Source organism: Pistacia vera, unplaced genomic scaffold (assembly GCF_008641045.1).
Source record: "Pistacia vera cultivar Batoury unplaced genomic scaffold, PisVer_v2 Contig201, whole genome shotgun sequence".
In the NCBI taxonomy this organism is placed as follows: Eukaryota; Viridiplantae; Streptophyta; class Magnoliopsida; order Sapindales; family Anacardiaceae; genus Pistacia; species Pistacia vera.
The window spans coordinates 403,125-428,984 of record NW_022196004.1 but is presented as its reverse complement, the minus strand read 5'-3'; the positions used below and the strand labels follow the sequence as shown (position 1 = coordinate 428,984).

Below are 25,860 nucleotides of genomic sequence, written 5' to 3'. Positions count from 1 at the left end.
CTGGAGCAAAAACTTCCTTGTAATCAATCCCATATTGTTGAGCATAGCCTTTAGCGACAAGCCTGGCTGTGTACTTCTCAACAGCTCCATTTTCATTTAATTTTGTCTTGAAAATCCATTTTACTCCAATGGTTTTTGCCCCAACAGGTAAGGTGGCCAATTCCCAAGTGTTATTTTTTTCGATTGCTGCCATCTCTTGATCCATTGCTTTTCTCCAATGAGCACTTTTGTTTGCTTCTTCAAATGTGGTTGGATCAGCTACATCAACAAATAGCACAAAATTAGTTAGTTCTTCCTCTTCAGACAAACCTTCTCCACTCACAAAGTCTTCCATCCAAACAGGTTGGCTCCTTGTCCTCCCTACTGTTTGTTGAATGTCAGATTGATTTCTTGTCCTCCCTGCTTCTTGATCTTCTACCAAAGACTGACTTGAACCTAATGAATTATTTGGGGCAACGGCAGCTTCTCCCTCATCATTTTCTGTTGTTTCAACACTTTCTTCTTCGTCACTTTGAGAGGCATCATCACTTCTTTCTTCTTCACTTTCTCCCCAATCTAACACATCTAGTTTTACTACTTCAGCACTTCTTCCCCAATCCTAGCATTTGTCTTCTTCAAATTCAACATCTCTACTGATTATAACTCGGTTTGTTGAAGGATCATAGAGACGATAAGCTTTGGATTCTGCACTCATTCCCAACATGACACACTTGATGCTTTTATCATCAAGTTTCTTCCTCTTTGCGTTGGGTACATAGACATAAGCAACACAACCAAAAACTCTGAAATAGTGAACTGTTGGTTTGTGGCTGCTCCAGGCTTCCTTAGGTGTCTTGTCTTTGACTGCTAATGTTGGACTTCGATTAAGAACATGGACTGTCCAATTAACTGCTTCAGGCCAAAAACATTTTGGAACACTCTTCTCGGACAACATGCTTGAACCATATTCATGATGGTTCGATTTTTTCTCTCGGCCACTCCATTTTGTTGAGGGGTATAGGCTGCTATTAATTGTCTATTTATGTCACGTTCACTACAAAATGCAGTAAACTCATGCGAGGTAAATTCTCCTCCCCTATCTGTTCGAAGACCTTGAATGGAGCAACCTGTTTCTTTTTCAACAAAGTTTTTGAAGATTTTGAAAGCTTCAAGTGCTTGAGACTTCTCGGACAGAAAAGAAACCCACATTTTTCGACTATAATCATCAATGAAAGTGATTACATACCTCTTTCCATTACTTGAAGTCGGTGTGATAGGTCCACAGAGATCTGAATGTACCAATTGTAGCTTGTGTGTAGCTTGCCACAAGCTCTTCTTTGGTATTGGTTTCCTATGTTGCTTACCTATCATGCAATCTTTGCATAGCTTACTTGGCAATGTCATTGTAGGTAACCCCTTCACTATCTCTTTTTGTTGCAAGGTCTTCAATCCCTTGAAACTGAGATGCCCATAGTGACAATGCCACAAATGTGTATTATCTTCAGAAACGGTTTGAAAACAAGTTGAGATTGTAGGCATCTTGGTCACTAGAATGACAAACATTCTGTTGGTGGACATAGTAGTTTGCATGATCAGCCCTTTCCTTGGATGATAAACTCCACACACCCCATCTTTAATTAATATGGCAGCTCCCTTTTCTTGCAACTGTCCGATGCTCAGGAGATTATTTTTTAATTTTGGCACATAATACACATCTGTGATGACTTGTGTAATTCCATTGACATGAAATTTGACATTGCCCCTACCAATTATGGCCATCTTTGTGTCATTTCCGAGCTTCACTGAATGACAAAATTGATCATCAATATTAGTGAACCATTCCTTTTTTCCACTTATGTGATTACTGCATCCAGAGTCGAGAAACCAAGCTTCCTTTCTCTTGTCATTATTGAAGTCAACATGTGCCATCAAGAGCATTTCTTCACTATCAACTAGTTCTGCATAATTGACACCTCGTTCCCATTCAGGACATTCATATTGAAAATTTCCTAATTTGTGACAATTGTAACATTCCACCAAAGCTTTGTTGAATGGTTGTCTACCTCTTCCTCTTCCTCTACCTCGAAAGCCTCATTTTCCTCTATCCCTTGCTCCACTTCTGTCTTCATGTGTCACCTTAAAAACCTGCTCTTCTACCAAAGGAGTTTGCATTCTTTGCTCATGAACAAGCAAACTACTTTGAAGCTCATCAATGCTCATGGTGGTGAGATTGTGAGATTCTTCGATAGAGCAGACTACATAATTGAATTTTGAAGTCATTGATGTCAAAATCTTCTCGATAATCACAATTGGCTCCATGTTTTCACCCTGAGCTTTCATCTTATTAGCAATGGTTAATGTCCGAGAAAAGTATTGATCTACAGTTTCTCCTCCCTTCATCTGCAGTATCTCATGGCTATTTGAAATCTGACTCCCAAACCGTACAAGATAGTTACCACCTATCATACGGCTTTCTAACTTCACTTCTTTTTCTGGTCGTTCCGCTCTGTCGATCGATGGTAGCGGGGGTAGAACTCGGAAGGACACAACCTCGGCCAGCCTTCCTATCTTGAGACTAGACTAATCGATTTCAACCCATACTTTCGCTTTCCTAACGGATCATGGAGAGGCACTCCAAGTAGAAAAGGGATTCATTTCAGGCTTCCCTCGGTTCTTTCCTTCCAAAAACGATTGAATTTCTCCTTTCTCCCGCTCGTAGATTAACGTTGTCAGTTGCGGATGACATTTCTCTTCTGTCTTCTTCTTTCTTTCAGAAGGGCGGTAGTCTTAGGCGAAGACTTTTTTAAAGAATCCCTTCCTTCGGCGAAGGGCTAGACACTTCTATAGTGGGTTCAATTCCTTTCCCTATTGGGGGAGAATCTTCAAACCTTTATTGCGGGACCTCTCTCCAAGAGATACGATTCGGTATCTAAATCGGCTGAAGGAGAGTGAAGAGGCGGCTACTCTCCCAGCCAAGCTCTGCTTGAATAAGCGAGCCCCTATCAGAGAAAGCCATTGCGCGCTAGCCCCTTGTATAGGTTGGGCCTTCCTGTCCCTGCGCCCCGCCTTTCTCCGATTTGATAAAGGGTATGGGGCACGAACGGTTCTCAGCGAAGTGCTTGCAATTGAGCTCGTTTCACCTTTGTAGATCCTTGATACTTCTGCTTCATTGACTCCCAAATGCTCTTGGATGTCTCCTTATTGAGGATGGTTTCAATAATGGTTCTGTCAATAGCTTGAAACAAATAATTCTTCACTTTTAAATCCTTGAGTTTTGCCTCTTCAATGGCTTTCCGTTCTACTGCTGTATATTGAACTCCATCTGTAATTGTGGGAATGCCAGTTTCAGTCAAGCTCCAATATTCCTTCGATCTCAGAAAGTTCTCCATCAACATTGACTAATGGTCATAAAAACCATCAAATCGAGGTATGGCAGGTTGAATAAAGTTGCTCTCTGTTGCCATAGCAAAAACAAAAAAACTCTTTCAGAATATTCTCTTGACACTCGCACTTGTGTTTCACACTTTTTATCTCAATCTCACTCGTGTATCACTCTTCTTTAATCTTAATCTCACTAAGGAAGCTGCAATTCCTTAGGCTCTGATACCAAATATGTTGGGTGAAAGAAACTTAGCACTCAACTCTGCAAGAATTGTAGAATAATTCTTATTTACTCAGAAGCAAATCATTTGGCTTATATAGCCTTACAAAAGAAAACTGAAAAACAAATCTTCCACTTTTAGCTCTAACAGATCGTGGATCATGGAGAAGAAACAATCAAACTAATATCTACTTTCCTAATAAATAGGATTTATTAAAACAAACTCTAATGACTCAACAAGGTTTTATCTACTCAACCAATTAAGAAAGAGAGATGTTATATAATCCGCCAATTCACTATTCAACCCCCATTTTATATTATATTCACATTAATTCTCAAATTACCCTTTATGTAGATTTTTTTTTTTATTATTATTATTTACCGTAGTTTGGTAAGCTGAAGTAACTTTTCATTATTTCACTTTGCATATATATTATGAAGTTTAATCAAAGAGTCAATGTGATCCAGTAATCATGTTATACAGGTAATAGAAATTGGCAGAGTGTAGTCTCATTTTGAAATGGAGATGCTAAGGATAGATAAAGGTATAGCAAAAACTAATGTCTACCGCAAATGCCAAATAAAACAATTCCTAATCCCAAGGGATTGGTATGACGGTTAAGGAGGTTTGTTTCCTTCCTTGAGTTTTTGGGTTCAAACTTTGGAATCACCTATCACAATGTTACTTGGTCTTTTGGGCTTATAGAGTGTTTAATGGACCCTGATGATTAGTTGAGGTGCACATAAACTGACTTGGACACCTCGATTACCAAAAAAAAAAAGTAAAACAATTCCTTTATTGCTTATTAGTTTTCAGTATCATACATGCACCAAAGTTGCTTGACCAATCTTTTGAATGCTCTAAATTGGGTTTTGAGTTGTGGAGATGTTATTGAGTTCTAATATAAAAATTATGTAAAACGAGCATATCTACAGATTGAGTTCTAATATAAAACACTGTACTACATATGGAAATAAGGGTATTATAGTCTAATAACGTGAAAAATTAGAAAGAGGAGGTTTGATAGATAATTGGTGGGGGTTATTTAGCATCAATCTTAAAAAAAGATCACCGCAATTTATTAAAAAAAACCTTTAAGTAATTTTCCTTGATAGCAACTTGACTGTGATGAGTTGGTCATATTATGGTATTGGCCGCAGCCTAACCACGATTGTTTGGTCAGATCATTGAACCGTGAATGGACTTGATTGTTAAATATGTTTAAATATATGAGTTTGATTGATCTGTTTATTTTTTCTTTTTTATTGTTTGATTATAAATGTTGGGTTATTAGAAAATATTTGGTAATCCTACCCTAAAGTGCCACTTGAAACTGATCTAAGGAGCCACTTGGCACCAACCACCAAAACCATGGTCATATATAAAGAAAATGGTTTGTCTTGCAAGGTAGGTGAAATGAAAACAAGTAATGTTTAGGTTTCCAAACTTTGAGAAAGCCCATCTTCTTCCTCTTCACTTAAACATTATTTAGAATTTCAATGAACACCTCCATTTTTGGAATTACTAATTTTAGACATCATTGATTCTTCTTTTTACGCTATTCGTATGAGTTTCTCCTTGAGTATCATGCTGACTTGAGCATTAGAAAACCCACTCCGGCAAAACCCGACTTATGCTACTAACCTCTTGTTCTCATGTTTCAGCCATTATAGCCACTATTGGAGCTTTCTTGAAATTGTAGCACATGGAAAATTTATTCAAGAAATTTGGAGAATAAAGAGAAGAAGGAGAGGGTCTGCTGCATCAGACTCAAAACTCTAAGTTCCTTACTTCACCTCTACTGCTGGTGTTGAAGGAGCGATTGTTGGACATCAACAAATATTATATCAATAATACTATACTTACAAAGATTTTCATATAAAGCGAGGTGGCAAAAAATGAATGGAATTGTGAAATAAAAAGTCAAACTCATTAAATTCACTCTTCCATTCATTTTTTGCCACATCACTTTGTATAGAGATCTTTGTAAAAAATTTTGTAAGTGTAGTATTACTCATATTATATACACAAAAATAAGAGTAAACGACTTTTCCCCACCCAAGGTTTGCCTTAATGCCACTTTTCCAACCAAAAAGTTTAAAAATATCATTTTCACACCTGAAATTTATACTCCGTTAATACCTAAAATACACATCAGTTTCTCAGCCGGCGTTTGGCGAGTTACCAGGAGACAAGGTAAGAGGGGTATTGTAAAGTGGAGGTCGGTAGATTGAATGGTGATGATCGATTGAATACTTGCCACTGGAATCTATTGGAAATCAGCTAAGAATAAGAAACTCTAGTTTTACGATGGCTGACAATCGACGAAAAATCAGGTGCCAGATGAGAGGGGTTTTGTAGAGAAGAGACCAGAGGTTCAAATGATGGTGACGGAGATAATTTTCACCGTCGGAATCAGCTTTAAGTATTAATGGAATATAAACTTGGGGGGGAAAGTTGTATTTTGAAACTTTTTGGTTGGAAAAGGGTTATTAAGGCAAACCTTGGGTGGGAAAGAGTCGTTTACTCACAAAAATGATTATCCTTGGTTTAAATTAAGTCACAATACAAATGGTATGGATAAATATTTCAAACTTTCATTTAATTCTATTTTGTGAATATCAGCGTTTATTGTTATCTCATGTCATATTTAAAAATTTTACAAAATTTGGAAAGATTAATCAGACATATTTTAAGTATATTTATTTGAAAATTTAAAATCTAATTTATTAGATATAATTGAAAAATAATTTTCAAGGTTTTATCTTTTTTAATTTGTTAAAATAAAAGATAACCTCCGTCATGTGAAGAAAAATAATCAATCTTTTATTTTCTATTATAATTTTATTAAATTTAACATGTTAAAGTTTGCTTTTACCCAAGTAATTATAAATGGATTTTTTTATAAAAAAATAAAAAAATAAACAAGGAGCGACCTGATGTAAGACATAATATTAGGTGAAACTGTGAAAGTGAAAAACGTGGGACCAAACAAAGCATGAAACCGTTAGATTATGATCATAAAAAATTTTGAATTAGGGTTTGTCTTGTCAGTCGTCACTTCCCACTACAACTATATAAGCCATCCATCTCTAACTCAGCCGATGCGGTGCCGCCCGTGCTGCCCACATCCCTATTCTCTTCTCCTCCTCTACAAACTTTCCTCAAAAAGAAAAACAAAGATTATTTATTCATTTATTCAGTTATTTTTTTGGTTCCTTTAATTGTTGGAAACAATGGCTCAGGTTCAGGTCCAACCACAAGCTCCAGTGACTGCTGCTGCAAATGGAGTTGCAGGCCACGGTGTTGGAGTGCAACAGTTTGTGTCAACAGCTCTTTACATTGGAGATCTTGACCCCAATGTCAACGATTCGCAACTTTATGATTTCTTTAATCAGGTGGGTCAAGTCATGTCTGTTCGGGTCTGTAGAGACTTGAGCACCCGCCGCTCTCTCGGTTACGGCTACGTTAATTATAGTAACCCCCATGATGGTTAGTTTAGTCCCTTTAAACGCTTTGTTTTTTATGGAATTGAGTTTAAATTGTAATGCATATGCACTGTTTGTTTTAATGCATAATGTTTGTCTGTGGTCTTGCTTTTGTAAACAAATGTATTGAATATGAATTAATGACATAAAATGAAATTTAATTAGCCAATGAATAAAGAATACAGCTAAGACAAATCTAACTCATTGGCTAAATATGTTCAACATTTACAGGAGCATGAGTTTTATCAATAGCAATATTGCAGTTCATTGTACAGAAGCTTGTAATCGATTTTTGTTATGGTGAGACTTATCGGATTGGTTTGGTTTTAGTTTTATATCGCAAGATACTTGAACAGTTTTAACATTTTATGCTATCATTTACATCATCTAGAAGTGAAAACAACTATTAAAATTGAATTAGATGGAGATTGCATATGATTTACTGGAGGTGAAAGCAATCGAGTTATTGTTTTCTTGATTACTTGATAAGTCTTAAAATATAACAAGTGCCTACTAAATGAACATCTAGGATTGTTATGCATACTAAATGCCTACAACTGCTGTACAATATTGCAAAAAACTTATAAATGAACAACTAGGATTGTTATGATAAGAATGCGTATGCAAACTTTGGGAATGGTAAAAAATGAAATTGCTGTGATTGATGCCGACTCTCCTTGTGTTTTTTTGGTTGCAGCAAACAGCTGAATGTATTTTGAAAATATATTGTAACTCCTGTTCTATTGTTGCTATTAGTCTTCGGAAGTTTTGCTGGAAATAATTTTGTTTATTTTTTTTATCGATGACAGCGGCAAGGGCTTTGGATGTTTTGAATTTTACTCCTCTGAATGGCAAGCCAATTAGGATAATGTACTCTTATCGTGACCCTACTATTCGTAAAAGTGGGTCTGGAAATATATTTATCAAGGTATTTTGCACGAGTATCATTATGTAAACTGTTAAGTTGGCAGTTTATATGCCTATTTTCTTCATTATACCACTTTTACTAATTTTGTTGTTTGGTTTTTGGCTTCTTTGTCATGGAAGAATTTGGACAAGTCAATCGACAATAAAGCTCTACATGATACCTTTTCGACATTTGGGAATATTTTATCTTGCAAGGTGGCTACTGACCTTTCTGGTCAATCAAAAGGGTATGGTTTTGTACAATTTGATAACGAGGAATCCGCTAAAAATGCAATTGACAAGCTGAATGGCATGCTACTGAATGACAAGCAAGTATTTGTTGGGCCCTTCCTGCGTAAGCAGGAAAGAGATTCTTCTACGGAGAAGATAAAATTTAACAATGTTTATGTTAAGAATCTTTCAGAATCAACAACTGAGGACGATCTAAAGAAATTTTTTGGTGAATATGGAACTATTACTAGCTCTGTAGTTATGAGAGATGCAGATGGAAAATCCAAATGTTTTGGATTTGTCAATTTTGAAGATCCAGATGATGCAGCTCAAGCTGTTGAGGCTCTTAATGGAAAGAAGTTTGATGATAAGGAGTGGTATGTAGGGAAAGCACAGAAGAAGCATGAAAGAGAAGTTGAATTGAAAGGGCGGTTTGAGCAGAGCTTGAAGGAGGCTGTGGATAAATTTGAAGGACTTAATTTATATGTTAAAAATCTAGATGATAGCATCACTGATGATAAACTAAAGGAATTATTCACAGAATTTGGCACAATTACGTCGTGCAAGGTATTTTGGAGCTTACTGATTTACATAATGCGGTAAGTTGTGAACTTATATCTAATCTCTCTCTCTCGCTATTTGCCTTAACAGGTTATGCGTGATCCTAATGGTTTAAGTAGAGGATCAGGATTTGTTGCCTTTTCAACTGCTGAGGAAGCATCTCTAGCTGTAAGTTGAGATTTTTTAATTTTTTTCTTTATTTATTTTTTCATTGATTGTTTTACATCTTTCCTTAACTTTCCCTCCAACTTTTTCTTGTCTCTTTTTTTCCCCTATAGCTCATGGAGATGAATGGTAAAATGGTAGTTAGCAAACCACTTTATGTTGCTCTTGCACAGCGAAAAGAAGAAAGAAGAGCAAGGTTGCAGGTATATCAACTGATAAATTTATTGCCCTATTTCCCATTGATTCCTATAGGTGAAAATATTCAAGGAAACTATGGAATCTTTGAATTAAACTTTTGTGACTAAATTAAAAGGTGGTTGTTCCCTGTCCTACTGCAGAAGTATATTACTATATCTGTTGTTCTTGTTTCTTTTGAAAAAGCTATTTCATGGAGGCTTACAGATTTTAAGTGCAAATCAACTCATGATACATATTTATTTTATTGATAGAAGTGTAGCATACGGTACTAAGAGTTTGCATGGGCCTTTTGCACAGGCACAGTTCTCACAAATGCGTCCTGCTGCTATTGGTCCTGCAGTTGCCCCTCGTATGCCCATGTATCCACCTGGTGCTCCAGGTCTTGGACAGCAACTATTTTATGGTCAAGGGCCTCCTATCATTCCTCCCCAAGTAATTGGTTCTCTGCTATTAATTGATTATCTCATCGTTCTAGTCTATTTCAGTTATTTTGCACACTGGATGGCTCTGTGTCCACTGGATATTATTTTGCTTTGCATGACTGAAGTTAGCTCAGTTATAGTTTTACTCCATTTTAAGTTTTCATAATATAATTATTGTTATTGAATCTTTGTTTACGCTATCCCCTTATTGGGGAGGATGTAAAAGTTACGAACCAAAGGAAATTAACACGAGGGAATGTAATAGCAATATGAATACCGGCTCCTTGGAGGCTTTGAATTCATTATTGTGACTTGACTTTTGGATGTCTCATCTCCTAGGTTCCATTTCTATTTATAGTTAAGCTTGTTTTGTCTATTTAGAAATTTCAAGCAACCAATTCTCATGCCTAGTTGTCAATTGTAGTGGTAATCTATCTATGATGGCATTGATATTATGCTTTCCTCTTTCGAATTTCAGAACTGGTGATGCAATTTAAATTTATTGCTGGTGGTCTCGGGAAGCTTTATCTTTTATATCATTCCTGGAATACGATAAACCATTTTCTAGTTATACTGACGTTGATAGTTTATATTCGGATGCTAACAGCTGGTCTCTTATTTTCCTTTCTGTGATTTATGTCAGCCTGGATTTGGATATCAGCAGCAACTTGTCCCTGGAATGAGGCCAAACTTTTTTGTGCCAATGGTCCAGCCAGGTCAGCAGAATCAGCGGCCTGGAGGCAGACGATCTGGAGCTGGGCCCCTGCCACAAGCACAGCAACCTATTCCACTAATGCAGCCACAGGTATCAGTAATCTGTCATCTAAATTTTCTTTTGTGTGATACTTTAGGCCCAGTTTTACATCAAGTTATCTGTTTTATATGTGCTATTCCTCACAGATGAAATTACTTATTTNCTAATTGAAGAACTCTTCATGGAGCAACCTCCCGATTTCATTGATTCACAATGACCATCCCATGTATGTCGTCTCATTAAGGCTATCTATGGTCTTAAGCAGACACCATGTGCGTGGTACCATCGTCTATACTCCTTTTTGGTTGATAATGGATTTACTAATTGCTGATCTGACTCTTCTCTCTTCATCCACCGCACCTCCACTTATGTTGTGATTCTTTTTGTCTATGTGGATGATCTGGTTGTTACTGGTTTGGACCCATTTGTTGTTGCTAACTGTGTCTCTACTTTATGCTCTGCATTTGCCTGCTGAGACTTCGGGTCCCTTGGTTTCTTTCTTGGCATGGAAGTTGTCCGGGACAATATTGTCCTGTACTTGTCTCAATGACATTATGTGGTGGACTTACTTCAACGCTTCCAACTTGAATCATGTGCTCCATGTGCCACACCCTTTGGATCTTACAAAGCGTCACAGTCCTTTGATGATGATCTTTTTTCAAATACTACTCTTTGTCGCAGTATGGTTGATGGTCTTCAATATCTCACTCTCACTAGGCCTGGCATTGCTTTTGCTGTGAATCAAGTTGCTCAACGACTGTCTGCTCTTACTCAATGCGATATACATGTTGCTAAGTGTATTTTTTAGTATCTTAAGGGCACTTTATTTCGTGGTCTCACTTTTCATCGAGACATTGGCCTTCATCTTCTTGCCTATTCTAATGCTGATTGGGCTATTGATGTAGTTACTTGCCACTCTATCTCTGGTGGTTGTGTTTTTCTTGGTCACAATCTGATATCTTAGACTACTAAGAAGCAATCCACTGTGTCTCGCTCTAGTGCTGAATTTGAGTATCGTGCTCTTGCACATGTTACTGTTGATGTTCGGTGGTTTTGTTATTTTCTGCGTGAGTTGGGCATTCCTTTGTATTCTTCTCCCTTGCTTCTCAATGACAATTAATCTACACCACATATGGTTGCCAATTCTATCTTTCATGCTCGTACTCGACATATCGATATTGATATGCACTTCATTCGTAAGTTGGTAGCCTGCGGGGCTATTCGTCTTTGACATGTTCTTACCGCTCAACTTGTGTCATGAGCAATTTTAGTCGCCCTGTCTCTAATTGCAGCTCCTAGATCTACCGCTTCAATTGCAGTGGAGTATTAAGGAATAAAATCATTCATATTTTCTTTCTTTATTTTCATGATTATTATGTATATTGTGTTTCCTAGTATATATGTTTTTTATCATTATTATGATGATTGTATTTCTTTGTACAAATTATCTTGAGTCTTTATATTGCACAATTTTCTCAATATTGAATATACAAGTGTGTTATGCCTGGGAAATCAAGGGCTGACGTAGGAAATCACGTGATGGAGTGTGACCTGCTCCTGTCAGAATGGTACGCGAGCGCCAGACCTACCAGACGCTGTGGAGACCCCACGTGTCCATTCCCTGCTCCTAATCGCGTGAAATCGGTTTGGAAGGTGGGCAATGTGACATAAAGCTGGATTTCGTCCTGACATTCACACCAACCCACAGATTTAATGATGATTACTTGAACTCATCTCACTATAAAAAGGAGACGACCCCTTCATTGAAGGGATTTGGCCATTTTACACTCTGAATTAGTTATCCCTCTCTCTCTTGTATCTTTGCATTTACTTTTCGCTAATCATTTGTAAGTCAGCCCGCTGTTGCGACCTGACCCACCATATTAATACAACTATCAGTGGACGTAAGACTTGCTACCTTAGCATCCGAACCACTTTAAAAATCTCTCACTACTACATTTACTGCGCACCTTATCCATACTCACGTGTGTCTCTTGGCCAACCAACAGTACGCACGTGTTGATTAGTTGGTGTCAAAATCACTCATCAACAAAGTGATTATTCAGTTCTATACTATAAGGTCCTGAGATTTTTAGTCAGTGCTAATAAGTAAGCTTTCCAACTTATCCAATCTTCGGAAATCAATATCTTATACTTGAAAATGTAAAAATAAGGCAATACATTTAAAAGGCTATCTAACCTTTAATTAAGAAGCAAAGCTGAAGCCAGTGCTGCATCCACATTAGTGATTGGGTAGTGTCAATTTGCCACGACTTAGAAAAGAATTGCTCAATACTATATTCGATATGCCCCAAAAGATTGGAATCATGCCACTCTTTGGGTACATTGTAGCTCCCCAAGTTCAAATGAACAATGTAGTTAGGGGCCAATGTTGCATTTGGGATCTATCAATGATGAAAATGTACAAGCTTTAAGCTGCAATTCAGTTGAATGACAATAACAATAACAGATTGTGGAAAGAAATCAAAAGCTAAAATGGAGGTTAGTTATACTAGCCTATCCCATATGCCAGTTTGAACAAACTATTTCGGTATAGTAACATCTCCAATTGACATTGAATTATTTACATTGCCAACAATAATGTCAAAATGGACAACTCCCGATATGAAAAAAGTCTATCATTTGTTGTGTGGTTTCAACAACATTCACCTGATTCAGCCAACAAAATTTCTTATAAATAAGCTTGGGAATCAATAATGGTGAAGAAACCTATTCTAGAACATGCGCTTTGGAAGAAGATCGACAAACTCCTAGTAAGCTAGTTACTTGCTTCTATCGTTGAATAAATGTTTACACTCTAAATGTCAATATTTGGCTGATATTTGGCTCACTTTAAGAAAAGAATTTCTTACTGAATTTAAGGCAAAGACCTTGCATGTTAGAAATCAGTTACATACCAATAAAAAGCACAATCTTAATATTCAAGATTATGTTGTCAAAATGAAAGGATTTGCTGAGAATTTGTCTTGCAAGTGGTATTGTGGTTTCTAGTGAGGAGCTTTTGAATTACATTCTAGATGGTCTTGTTTCTGAATATGATGATGCTATTGTGAATATAACATCTGGATTAGAGTCCAAATTAGATGTTATATCTGTGCAAGAAGCACAATTTATACTGCAGAAGTATAAACTTCTTTTGGAAAGAGCAAACTCAATAATGAATTCAATTGTAAATGCTGAATTCCATGAAAGTTCTCCAAATATTGCTCAACCTTTATTAGATATTGCAAGCAGGAAGCAACTTTCTGGTCAACTTTAGTATAATAATGCTACTCTGCAAACTCCTGCACTACAACCTCACAACTTTACTTGTCAACATTTTGGTACTCAGTCTCATGCTATTGGTCAAAATCAATTCATGAATTTAGTTTCTCAAAATCAATTTTATCCTCAATATTTCTCTTGTAGCAAATTAAGAGGTAGATGAATAGGCAAAGGCAAGTTTATATTCCAAGTTTGTGGTAAAACAGGTCATTTAGCTTTGAATTGCTATCACAAGTTTGATGTGAATTATAGAGGAAATCAACCTTTGGTCAATAGTAACTTTGTGGTACCAGGATTTTCTAGACCAAACGAGTTTTTTCAAGGATCACAATACTATTCTACTACTCCTTAGCATTTTTATCATGGTCCTTCTAATTTTGGCCCTCAAGTGACTTCACAAGTTGGCTTTACTACTCAGTATTATTCTCATGGCTCTACCAATTCTGGTCCACAATTGTCTTCACAAGTTGGATTCTCTTCTTAGATTAGTTCACCACCTGGTTTTTCTCCTAATAATGGATCACAATTAGCTTCTCCAACCTCTTCTAGCATGCACAATCAAGTATTCATAGCTCAAGAACAACCACAAAGTCATTCTAACTCAACTATTAGTAACATTGCTTCCTTTTCAACTGTTCATGATACAACTTGGTATATGGACTTTTGAGCCACAAATCATGTCACTTCAAACTCATCTCAGCTGATAATGAACTCCAACTATACAGGTGATGAACAACTTTAGGTTGGAAAAGGTGAGTTGTTTCCTATCTCTTATACTGGTTTTACTTTTTTGCCTTGCACAAATCACTCTTGGTCACTGTATCTTAAAAATGTACTATGTGTCCCTCATATCACAAAGAATTTATTAAGCATTTCTATGTTCACTAGAGATAATAATGTCATTGTTGAATTTTTTGTTGATCATTGTGTGGTAAATGACTAGTATTCCAAAACAATTGTTCTTCAAAGAGAGCTTAAAGCTAGCTTGTATCAACTTCAAGTTCCATCAACTTCACCTCATTCAACCACAAATGCATTTGTCCACTCTTTTAGTCAGACTAGATTTTGCGAGGAAAAATCTACGTGGGGATTTTCCCTCGCCTCATTCCCTATCCCACTAACACCTAAATTCTGAAACATGTATACTTGAGTTATGTGGGGCCTGTTGGGTTGGCCTTGGATGGGCAATTGGTTGCTGATGTGGTGGGTGGGTGGGGACTTTCTTTGAATAAGTGGTTGGCTAGCTGGGTTTGGGGGAATGCAATTACAGAGGGTTACAGATGGTAACCGGTGGTATAGGGAGACTTCAATAAGCAGTCTAAGAAACCAACACAACTCCAAAAACAATCAACACAACTTCAAACAAACAACAACCAAGCTACAACACAAACCCACTCTTCAACCAAGGGCAGTCGCACAACAATAGTTGTCGTGCGATTGTGAGGGATGGGTGGCGACGATTAAGGTTGGGGGAAGGTTGCGGGGTGAAGTCAAAGTTGGGATGTAATGGTGAAAGAAAGCGGTGTTGGTGGAAACAGTCACGCGCGATGCAGTAGGTGGTTTGCGCAAGCGCACGCTCGGTTGTTGTTCTTCCTGCAATTGTGGGCTATGAATGGGGCTGGGGAATGGTGAGGGGGCTTCAATGGTGGTCGGGGTGGCTGATGGCAAAGTGCGCTGGCTTGTTGGAGGTTGTGTGGTGCGAAGAAAATGAGATCTAGATGTGGAGAGGATACTTGGGCGGCCGAAAATGTAATTAGGGTTAGGTGCGTGGAAAAAGAGGGTATACATACGGAGGACAATTATGTAATTATTTAAATATATCTTTGTTGGACCTGGGTTGGGATGGGGAGAAGTCTATCCCTGTCCCTGATTTTCTAGGGAATCCTTAAACCATTCGGGGCGGGTAAAAGGCCCATCCATAAGAGAGAAGCTTATAGTTGAAGGTTATGTTAAGTAAATTGTAAACAGATCAGGTTAATTTTGAAAAGCTGCTTGATTAATTTTCTGAATTGTCTAATAAATGTCTAGTTAATGATGAGTAGAACTCAGAAGAATTTCCATTATTTCTTGGTTGAGAAAGTTGTTATTGCATGAAAATTATTGTTGCTTAGAGAACTATTAAACAAAGTTGTTGTTGGTTTAGTTACTATTTTTTTCAAGCTACCTATTGAGGTAGAGTTAGTGCTGGTTTAGCTATAGATGATTTTCAAACTTCCTATTGAAGTAACTTTACTATTGGTTCAATCACAGATGATGTTGAAGTTGCCTATTGAATTCATGAGTTACTGCTAGTTTAGTTATAGATGATGTTAAAGATGCCTATTGAAGTAAAGTTATTGCTGGTGTAGTCACTGATGACGTTCAAGCAAAGATACTGATGTTTTAGTTAATGTTATTGGTGATTTTTTAAATGATATTCAAGCAGAGTTATTGATGTTTTAGTTACCGTTGCTGGTAATTTTTTAATTTGCTGATTATCTATGCTGTTGAATTTATCTATTGGTGATTTTCAAAGCTGCTGAATTTTGGTATTTTTCAAAGCTGCTGAATTATGTGACTGCTTTGGTGAATTTTTAAAGTTACTGAATTTTGGTGATTTTTCAAAGCTTTTGAATTATGTTACTGTTGAATAGAATTGTGTTACTGTTGTGGTGATTTTTCAAAGTTGCAGAATTTTGGGGATTTTTTAAAGCTACTGAATTGTGTTACTATTGAATTTCCATTCTAAGTTTACTACTGATTATCTATGCTACTGAAGAAGAATTACTGTTGAATTTATTAAGTTGTTGCTGATATTTCAAGCAGCTGAAATTGGTTATGGCTACTCATAACAGGATTAAAACCATAAGTTATGTTTAAGGGAGGATGTTAGGAAGACTTATCACAGTTTAGCTTAAGGGAGGATGTTTGTGTTATAAGCCAAACTGGTTAAGTCAAATAACTTGTCGTTTACTGTAATGTTGTCTCTAGCTAGTAATTCTTTGAGAGGTATATGATAAAATCCACTAAATAACTTTTGAAAACATATATACATATATGTATATAATGTAAAATCCAAAAACTCTAATTTTAATTCATATAAATATATACACAAAATAACTAATATACTTTAATAAGTACAAAATATCCTTGGACAGTGCTGCCAAACTTCTCCGCTTATTGACGTCCCACCCGATCGTAATTCATCTAATACCTGCAAAACAGTAAAATAACGGAGTGAGCACTAATTGCTCACCCTATTGTTTTCCTTCCGTTACTCACATTTTGGCTTTCCTTTTCTCACTTCAATCTTTTCTATTATTCTTCATTCTTTTCTAATATTCTAATTTGCTACTTACCGACGAGCAAGAACAATTAATAAAAATATACATCGTCGAGCACAAAAGAAATTCTAATTAATGCAAGTAGCATAATGACTTTTTCTAGGAAATAAATTTTCTTTTCTTCTGTTTTCTGTCTCTTATTTTATTTCTCTTTCTTTATTCTACTCTGGTTTTCCGATCGGACTAGGCTGAGGCATGGATTTGGAACTCTAGCCGTGTGAATGTATTCTAAAATTATTTCTGGGTACAGTCCTCATCCACATGCACTTCTAACGGACTATACAAATTATGTTTGTCTATTCTGAGGCTGCTCACTGATGGCGGCGTGCATGTAGGAATTTTCTGCATCTCTGTCACTCACGGGTTCCCCATCGCAACAACCTTCTAACATAACATTCTATATTTTTGAAAAAGATTCTATACTCATTTCTAAATAAGTTTCCAAGCTATGGGAGTTCTACAATTGTATTCTTTAATAAATAGGAAAATATATAAATTTACATGTTAGCTTAAAAAGAAACTACAAGTCATTTTCTTTTCTTTCTTTCTCTCACTCTTTGCTAACATTTTCCTTAATATTCTCACTTACCAAATCAAGTATGTACAAATAATATGCACAATATATGTATGGCCAAGCCTATTCTTTGACGTTCTTTCCAAGTTCAAATACACAAACTTGAGAATTCATTATGGCATATTGATATGTCATGACATATTCTACCATTCTCTACTGTCAACAATGTCATATCAAAGTAACAATTTAACATACAATTCCTTTTTAACACTTTCCTAAAGTAATAAGTTTCACAATTTCAAGAAATACTAAAGGGTCAAGTAACTTGAACCATGTACTAAAAACCATTTATCTCATTGAACTAACATGACCAAGTGATATTCTAAAATTTTGGCATAACAAAATGCACTTTTGAATACTAAAATTTACACTTGGTTAAGCCCAACATAATCTTTCTACTCTAATTCTTGCCTTTCTCTAACCATTTCTTCAATAGGATTTAACCAACTCATGCATGCATTTCTCTTTGGATTTTCATCAAACAATTCATATGCACATGCAAATACTTAGTTGCCCACACTTCCACATCTCTCTAAATCCACCAAAATTTGAGCAAAAACTCACTAACTTTAGCTTAAACTTGGCCGGTTTCAACAATTCTTCAACACTTCAAAGTTTCAACAATAATTCTTCCATAATTCCATCGAATCACCACATACTCATACACTACTTCTCATGGTTGGAAATTTATACATCATTCAACATCAAAACAGCCAACAATTCCCACCATACAATCACATACAAACATGCTAGAATCATTCTACACAATTATTGCTCAAATCAAAGCTAAAATTGGGTTTACTTACCTTGAAATTGTACAACACTAGTGATATAACCTCCCTTTGCTAAAGTTCTCTTCCTCTTGGACCTAGATCATATAAAACATAAGAATTTAAAAATTTAAAGTTTAATCACACACCTTTTGCTAGAATCTTACCTTTGGATGCTTTATGATTGAAAATCTACAAAAATCTAAGCCAATCCTATGAATTCTCTTTGAGATTTGGTGAAGAAATTTGAGAGAAAAAGGGGTGGGGATACAAGGGCTAAAAAAAATGGTTAGGGTTTATTCTAATGAATCCTTATAACTAATAATATATACGAGTATTCCCATTTTGCCCTTGCACTTTCTAAGAAATCCCATCTATATCCTTTAGTCAATTACCAAAATACCCTCATTTCTATTATCTTCACATTATTTTGCTTCCTTTCACTCTCCACTTTTTCATCTAATTATGAGTAAAAATACCATTTTAGCCCTAATGAAGTTTTAAGGAGTTTTCTTCACATTTGTTTAAGGTAACTTCAAAGAAATCGAACTAAGGGTATTAGGGCATAAATAAAAGTACGTACCTTGATGTGGGTGTTACATTTACTGCCTGTTTGTTAGTTACAATTTTTGTTAGTTGACTGTTAACTTAAAGCTATATAAAACAACACAACATTGTGCTCTCTTCTTCATAAACCTCACAAATTAGCTCTCTCACTAAACTTCTCTTTGGTGGCTCTTGCTCTCTAATTGGGATTTTTCCTTCCATTGTACATATTTTTAGCATTTAACCCCTTCTATAGGTAATACATGAGGAAAATGCTACATATACAACCCAATCTCACAACCTTAACGCGATAGCAAATTAGCACTGTCACGTCAACTCCCACTGCACCCAAGACATCAAAGGCATTACTAGAAATGAACGGTCATTCCTTCAGAAGAAAAAGTCGTTCCTTATGAAGGAACGACCGTTCGTTTCTAAGGAATAACTATTCCTAAAGGAGCAACCATTTCTTTCCTTAAGGAACAATCATTTCTTTCATAAGGAATGACTATTCCTTATTATGGACGGCCATTAGGAATGACTATTCCTTATTTATGAACGATCATTCATTTGATTGTTCCTTCATAAAGAATGATCATTCATTCCGTGAGGAACGACCATTCATTCCGTGAGGAACGACCATTCATTCATAAGGAATGACTGTTCCTATGAAGGAAAAATTGTTTCTTTAGTCTGGTTAAAATCATTTTGATGTGACAACTCCAACTTAGCTACTACGTCGGGGTTGTAATAGAAATTTGTGAAAAAAAGGTTATGGGCATAGCATTTCTCATACATGAGATACTATTCGTAATAAGATTCAAATTTCTTATCCAAATAAAACTTTTATTTTAATTCTTAATACAAATAATATTCATATTCTTAATTGTATTTCTCTTCCATTTCGTCTCCTATGTTCATTTGTTGTTTCGTCTCATTTGTTGTTTTAAGTGTGACTTAAATTACAAATCACCAATTCCTTTTTAGTTTAAGGAATTTAATTTCCTATTAGAAAAAAAAAAAAAAAAAAAAAAAACTTTGATATAGGATTATGATTTAATATCCTAATTGAATTTGGTTTACATATCCGACTAGATTTAGTTTACCTTTCATCACCCTAGATTTAGATCTAGATCCACCTCGGTTGTTTCTTGATTTGTCACCATATCTGTCGTCTTCTTAACGACCAACTTGTTTGCTAAAGAATATATCTTCAACAAATTTGATTTGTCATCACATCGGTTGTACTTTCATCATATATTTAATTCATTTTAATAGTCGCTCTCTGATCACAATATGCTATATGTAATCAACTCGTTTGAAAGAGTAACGTCAGTGGAATTTTTTTGTAATATAAACTTATGTGTAAATAACATGCAAAATATTATACTTGAACACATGAAAAATATAGTGGCAATTAGTAAAAAATTAATGACCTTCAACATCTATATGCAGTTCAATTTTGTAAAATAGAACAAGGAGCACTTTTTTACTATAAATATTATTGCATAACCATAGTACAAAACGTGTCCTCTATTATCAACTTATTTTGGCTCTAATCCAATTACTTAAAAGCATTCAACTTAAGCTTCGTTATTCTCATGTAGAATTTGGATAAAATCGCGAAGAACTGCGACAGTATTGTTAGCTGTAATGTCCCGATAACTCGGAGTACCTGCTTTATCAGCTCCAGATAAATCTGATAGCCCGCGGATGGCAATTACTTTGTACCCATTTGACGAGCTTGTCTATAAAATTTAATAATATTAATCAGTTTCTTTAGCAGATAAATATTTAATTGAGGACATTGATATAGTTTAAACCTGTGGAGAAATGGAACAGACTGCAGAATATTATTAGATTGAAACCTTACCATTACAACAGCTGAACTCTCCGCGTCGTGGACTGAAACTTTAAATTCGTCATACAGGAAGGTCCTGTAAGCTAAATTCTCCAGAGATATATCGGCCGTGGAGCCGTTAACTCCGACTACTACCTTCGGCTTTTGTGGGAGTCCCGTTTCATTCAATTCCACCTAAAACATTAAGTGAAAAAAAAAAAAAACACTGATCTCAGAATAAATGAGAGAGAAACTATATAAAGTTTTTAACATTTACAGGGAATACTCAAAAAGTAGTATATCTTCTCCCGATACGAACTTTTACCTGAATAAATAAAGCTATCGATTTTTAGTTACAAAATATCACAAAAATTCCAACGACCATCCTAATACTTATTTAATCAGCTCAAGTAGATTAGGATAGGTAATTATTTTTGTTAAAATTTGAGGTGGGCTTGACTCCTCATCCAATAAATGCAACTTGACAAGAAGTACTAGAACAATTAATGAATTATCAGCATAATTAGGTAGGTATCTAACCTTATCCACTAATTGAAAAGCGGGTCAACCCACTTCTTGGTGGAATTAAACCATGTTTCTGAATATCAACGTTTGGCTCCCCCTTCGGGGGGAAAAATCTTTCACCACGGAATGCGACACGTCCCAATCTATTGGAGCTCTCATTCTCTGCTTTGGGTTATGGTATTCCCCGATGATCAATCATCCTTAGTTACATGGGAATGGGTTGTTTGTGGCATTTGGGTTCTGCCAATTATGAAAATTCCTTGGAAGGTGAGTAACAAAAGACACTACTAAATAAAAGTTAAAATTTATGGAGCTTATATATATATACCAGCATATCGTAAACGGCCGTGTTAGCAACTCGTTTATTACAGCAACATCTCCATAGCTTATTGGGGTCCAAACTTCCAGCAATGCCAAATGGACAATTCCCCTAACGTTAAAAAATCTGCCAGTTGTTGTGTGGCTGAGCCGCCGCGTTCACCTAATCAACCAACACCACACCAAATAAGTTTTGTCAAGAAATATATAAAATTATTATCATTTCTTTAATAGAGATTTAAACAAAAAAAAAAAAAAAAACAACTCACCATTCCAACTCCACACCTAACATAGAGTACTTTTCACGTCATTCACCGTTCCCACCCGAAATCGTCTGCCTGCAACATTTTACCGGGGCATTTTAGCTTGCAAGAAAAACAATCACCATGGATCTAAGATTACTAGACAAGAAATTAATATTCCTGGAGATATAATGGATAATTACTTGACAGATCCACGTGAGATTTTTCCACAAAAATTTTACTTGCATTAAAAGCTGCCTCTTCAGGTGGATACACAGTGAGGAGGCCAAGATACGGCCCGTTGGAGTTTATTTCTTTGATTTTCTTCAGGGTACTGTCTCGTATTTTAGCTGATACGGAAACAACTAGTATAGAGATCAAAGCCAGAAGTACCAAGCTTGAAGAAACTTGTTTAGCACCCATCTTCAGTTTGAGCACCAAGAAAATGAGACAATACTAAAGATTTTGCTACTGATGAGAATTATCAGCAAGTCTACCACTAATAATATAGTTGATGAAGAGATTAAGATAAGTACTACGATTAAGCCTACACGTGAAATATCTTCTCTAGATTTAAGCAACATAAAAAATTAAGGCAAACATTTGTTTTGGTCAGAAATTGTTAGCTTGTAGACTTAATTAATTCAGGATTGTGAAACCAATAATGCGTGGAAATATTTTGTTTAATAGATATGTTTGTCTTGGGTGGGACACTACGACAATGATTTATAGAGATCATAAACCATTTTCGAGATTTGACAGCTACAAACAATTAATTAATTGTTCATAGCATCAAAGTACCACGTTTAATATGAGCTAAAAAGAACTTGATTAATTATTCATTTATGTCGATTAACTTGATCTCAGTCTATTATTTAACCATTACCGGTCAATCGTCATAGAGGGTCCGTTTGGGGTCATAGATGCTTCTAAATGTTGATTTAGCATAGTTTAGTAACTTTTTTACGGTATATGTCACATACCTGTTGTAGGAATGTTTAATTTTAACGCATTCAAGATTTTCGGAAACCATTAAAAATCCTCCATGCACATCTCAAGGGTAATTTTAATAATTTTTGGGGGTTTTTCGAAACTTTGATGGTTTCCAAAAAATCTAATCCTTGATGAAGAGATTAAGATTTGTACTACCATGGGCGCTCCATTGGCCTGGGCTGGCCATGGCCACCGCAGGTCCCACAATTTTTTTTTTTAATTTTTACATTGAAGAATAACTTTTTTTACTCCTAAATATTCAGCCGTTTGTTGGGCCCATCGTTTGCTGAACTTGACATTTTAACCCGTAATGCAACTTTCCAAATTTATTTTTTGTACTCTAACCCTGTCAGTTGAAAACTACACTTTGCCCCCTCAGATAAAATTTTCCGGCTCTTGCTATCAAACCTAACTGTGAAGAATTAACTCTTTTAGTAAATTAAGAAGAATAAAGAAAAAGATATAGCTAATGAGAAAGTGTCCACATGCGTATTTGGAATGAGAATATATGACATTATTCTCATTCCTATTGTATTTTAGATGTTATTCTCTTTCCTTTATCGAGAGACTGCATTATTATTGAAATATGTTCTATCCTTACATAGCCATCACACTTTCGTATAAATAGGTTGTGTATTCACATACAATTAACAACAACTCAATACAATTCCATACGATACAATTGAATTTTCATCTAAAGATATATCTCAAGCATACTCTGGATTTTTTCAAATTGCCTCTCTTGCACTCTCAATTCTGTCCCTGTATCAAAGCCTCCAAGTTTAGGATAGTGAGTAGCTATTTATATGGATATATGCATGTCTAGGAAAATTATGTCAACAATATGATAAATGTCTAAGGAGGCTATAAGGAAACAAAATAATGTAATTACACTCAATCAGGGAATTAATTGATTGATTGATTTTGGGTGATTGCCAATCACAATAATGTAACTACACTCAATTAGAGAATTGATTGATTGAGTGGTTTTGGATGATTGGCATAATCTTAGTGATTAGCCACAAATGTGGCATTCATATTTCATCAGAAGGAAGCTACGATGAAAAAGATATTACAAATAAAATTTAAAAAATGAACATAGATCAGTTGCGTGTCTATAAATAAAAAAACAAAATTATATAATTAATCTGTTTCCTTGTTCTTCAAGCTATACACACATTCTCGCTTTTTAATGAGATTGCATTGAGAGTTCTCTTACAGAGAATCTGGGATCTATAGAATCTAGGATACGTTAAACCCCTTAAGAGACATCTAATATGTTGCTCCAGCTCAAATGTTCCCAGACTTGGTTGAATTTTGTAGTTAGTTTTGTTGTTAGTTAAAGTAGCTCAGGTTAATTAAGTATATAAAGGAGCTAACTACCTATTCTTGTAACTAAGTTTCTAATTCAGTAGAAACAATTCTCAAAGTTTTTCTCTCTGTCCAAGTTGGTATCAGAGGCTTTGACCAACGTCAAAGATGGAAAATTGGTGAATATATTCTCAGGATGAAAGATATAGTTGATTCACTTGGTACTGCTGGTCACATTCACATAGTTACGATTGGAGAACTTATTTTGTCAATTTTGGGAGGATTAAGTTCTTATTTTGATCCAACCATAATGAATTTAGAATCTCAAATTGATACAATTTCCTTCCAAAAAACACAGTTTCTGTTGCAAAGCTATGAATCTCAACTAGAAAAAGCCAGTCGTATTAGCAATATTGATGCACACACTGGTACTCCTCCTTTGGAAAATTTGGTGACAGTAGGAAGTATTGGTGTGAGCTCTCAATCGTGTGCACCAAATTTTTTGAGTTTGTTTCTTTTCTTGAGGCATTCCTAGCACAATTTTCTGCTACAGGGGATTTTAACAATCATAATCAAGGAAGAGGTCGAGGAAGGTCTTATGGAAGAGGTAAACCTATATGTCAAGTTTGTAATAAGGCAGGTCACATAGCCCTACAGTGCTATCATGTTTCAATGTGAATTTTCAAGGTGGTTCTAACTCTAATGGTNCCATCGTTTGCTGAACTTGACATTTTAACCCGTAATGCAACTTTCCAAATTTATTTTTTGTACTCTAACCCTGTCAGTTGAAAACTACACTTTGCCCCCTCAGATAAAATTTTCCGGCTCTTGCTATCAAACCTAACTGTGAAGAATTAACTCTTTTAGTAAATTAAGAAGAATAAAGAAAAAGATATAGCTAATGAGAAAGTGTCCACATGCGTATTTGGAATGAGAATATATGACATTATTCTCATTCCTATTGTATTTTAGATGTTATTCTCTTTCCTTTATCGAGAGACTGCATTATTATTGAAATATGTTCTATCCTTACATAGCCATCACACTTTCGTATAAATAGGTTGTGTATTCACATACAATTAACAACAACTCAATACAATTCCATACGATACAATTGAATTTTCATCTAAAGATATATCTCAAGCATACTCTGGATTTTTTCAAATTGCCTCTCTTGCACTCTCAATTCTGTCCCTGTATCAAAGCCTCCAAGTTTAGGATAGTGAGTAGCTATTTATATGGATATATGCATGTCTAGGAAAATTATGTCAACAATATGATAAATGTCTAAGGAGGCTATAAGGAAACAAAATAATGTAATTACACTCAATCAGGGAATTAATTGATTGATTGATTTTGGGTGATTGCCAATCACAATAATGTAACTACACTCAATTAGAGAATTGATTGATTGAGTGGTTTTGGATGATTGGCATAATCTTAGTGATTAGCCACAAATGTGGCATTCATATTTCATCAGAAGGAAGCTACGATGAAAAAGATATTACAAATAAAATTTAAAAAATGAACATAGATCAGTTGCGTGTCTATAAATAAAAAAACAAAATTATATAATTAATCTGTTTCCTTGTTCTTCAAGCTATACACACATTCTCGCTTTTTAATGAGATTGCATTGAGAGTTCTCTTACAGAGAATCTGGGATCTATAGAATCTAGGATACGTTAAACCCCTTAAGAGACATCTAATATGTTGCTCCAGCTCAAATGTTCCCAGACTTGGTTGAATTTTGTAGTTAGTTTTGTTGTTAGTTAAAGTAGCTCAGGTTAATTAAGTATATAAAGGAGCTAACTACCTATTCTTGTAA

The 25,860-nt window shown here is 35.5% G+C and overlaps 1 protein-coding gene and 1 pseudogene across 1 annotated transcript; one reads left to right on the top strand and one right to left on the bottom strand.

Annotated features, from left to right (window-relative positions):
* Positions 1-6,651: 6,651 nt before the first annotated feature.
* On the top strand, positions 6,652-10,456 carry LOC116128685 (polyadenylate-binding protein 2-like). The gene is made up of 7 exons (XM_031414440.1): positions 6,652-7,073; positions 7,879-7,997; positions 8,117-8,773; positions 8,858-8,935; positions 9,046-9,135; positions 9,428-9,562; positions 10,196-10,456. Exons 1-7 carry the CDS (start codon positions 6,818-6,820, stop codon positions 10,454-10,456), a joined length of 1,596 nt encoding a protein of 531 aa, XP_031270300.1. The 5' UTR covers positions 6,652-6,817.
* A 9,818-nt stretch (positions 10,457-20,274) lies between these two features.
* On the bottom strand, positions 20,275-22,274 carry LOC116128684 (annotated as a pseudogene).
* Between the last annotated feature and the right edge of the window lie 3,586 nt (positions 22,275-25,860).

Excerpts from the sequence above, each read along its gene's own strand:
- LOC116128685 (XM_031414440.1), top strand. The coding sequence starts at position 6,818 with ATGGCTCAGGTTCAGGTCCAACCACAAGCTCCAGTGACTGCTGCTGCA. Across the intron at positions 7,074-7,878 it reads TTATAGTAACCCCCATGATG|CGGCAAGGGCTTTGGATGTT; the intron begins GTTAGTTTAGTC and ends TATCGATGACAG. Across the intron at positions 7,998-8,116 it reads CTGGAAATATATTTATCAAG|AATTTGGACAAGTCAATCGA; the intron begins GTATTTTGCACG and ends TTGTCATGGAAG.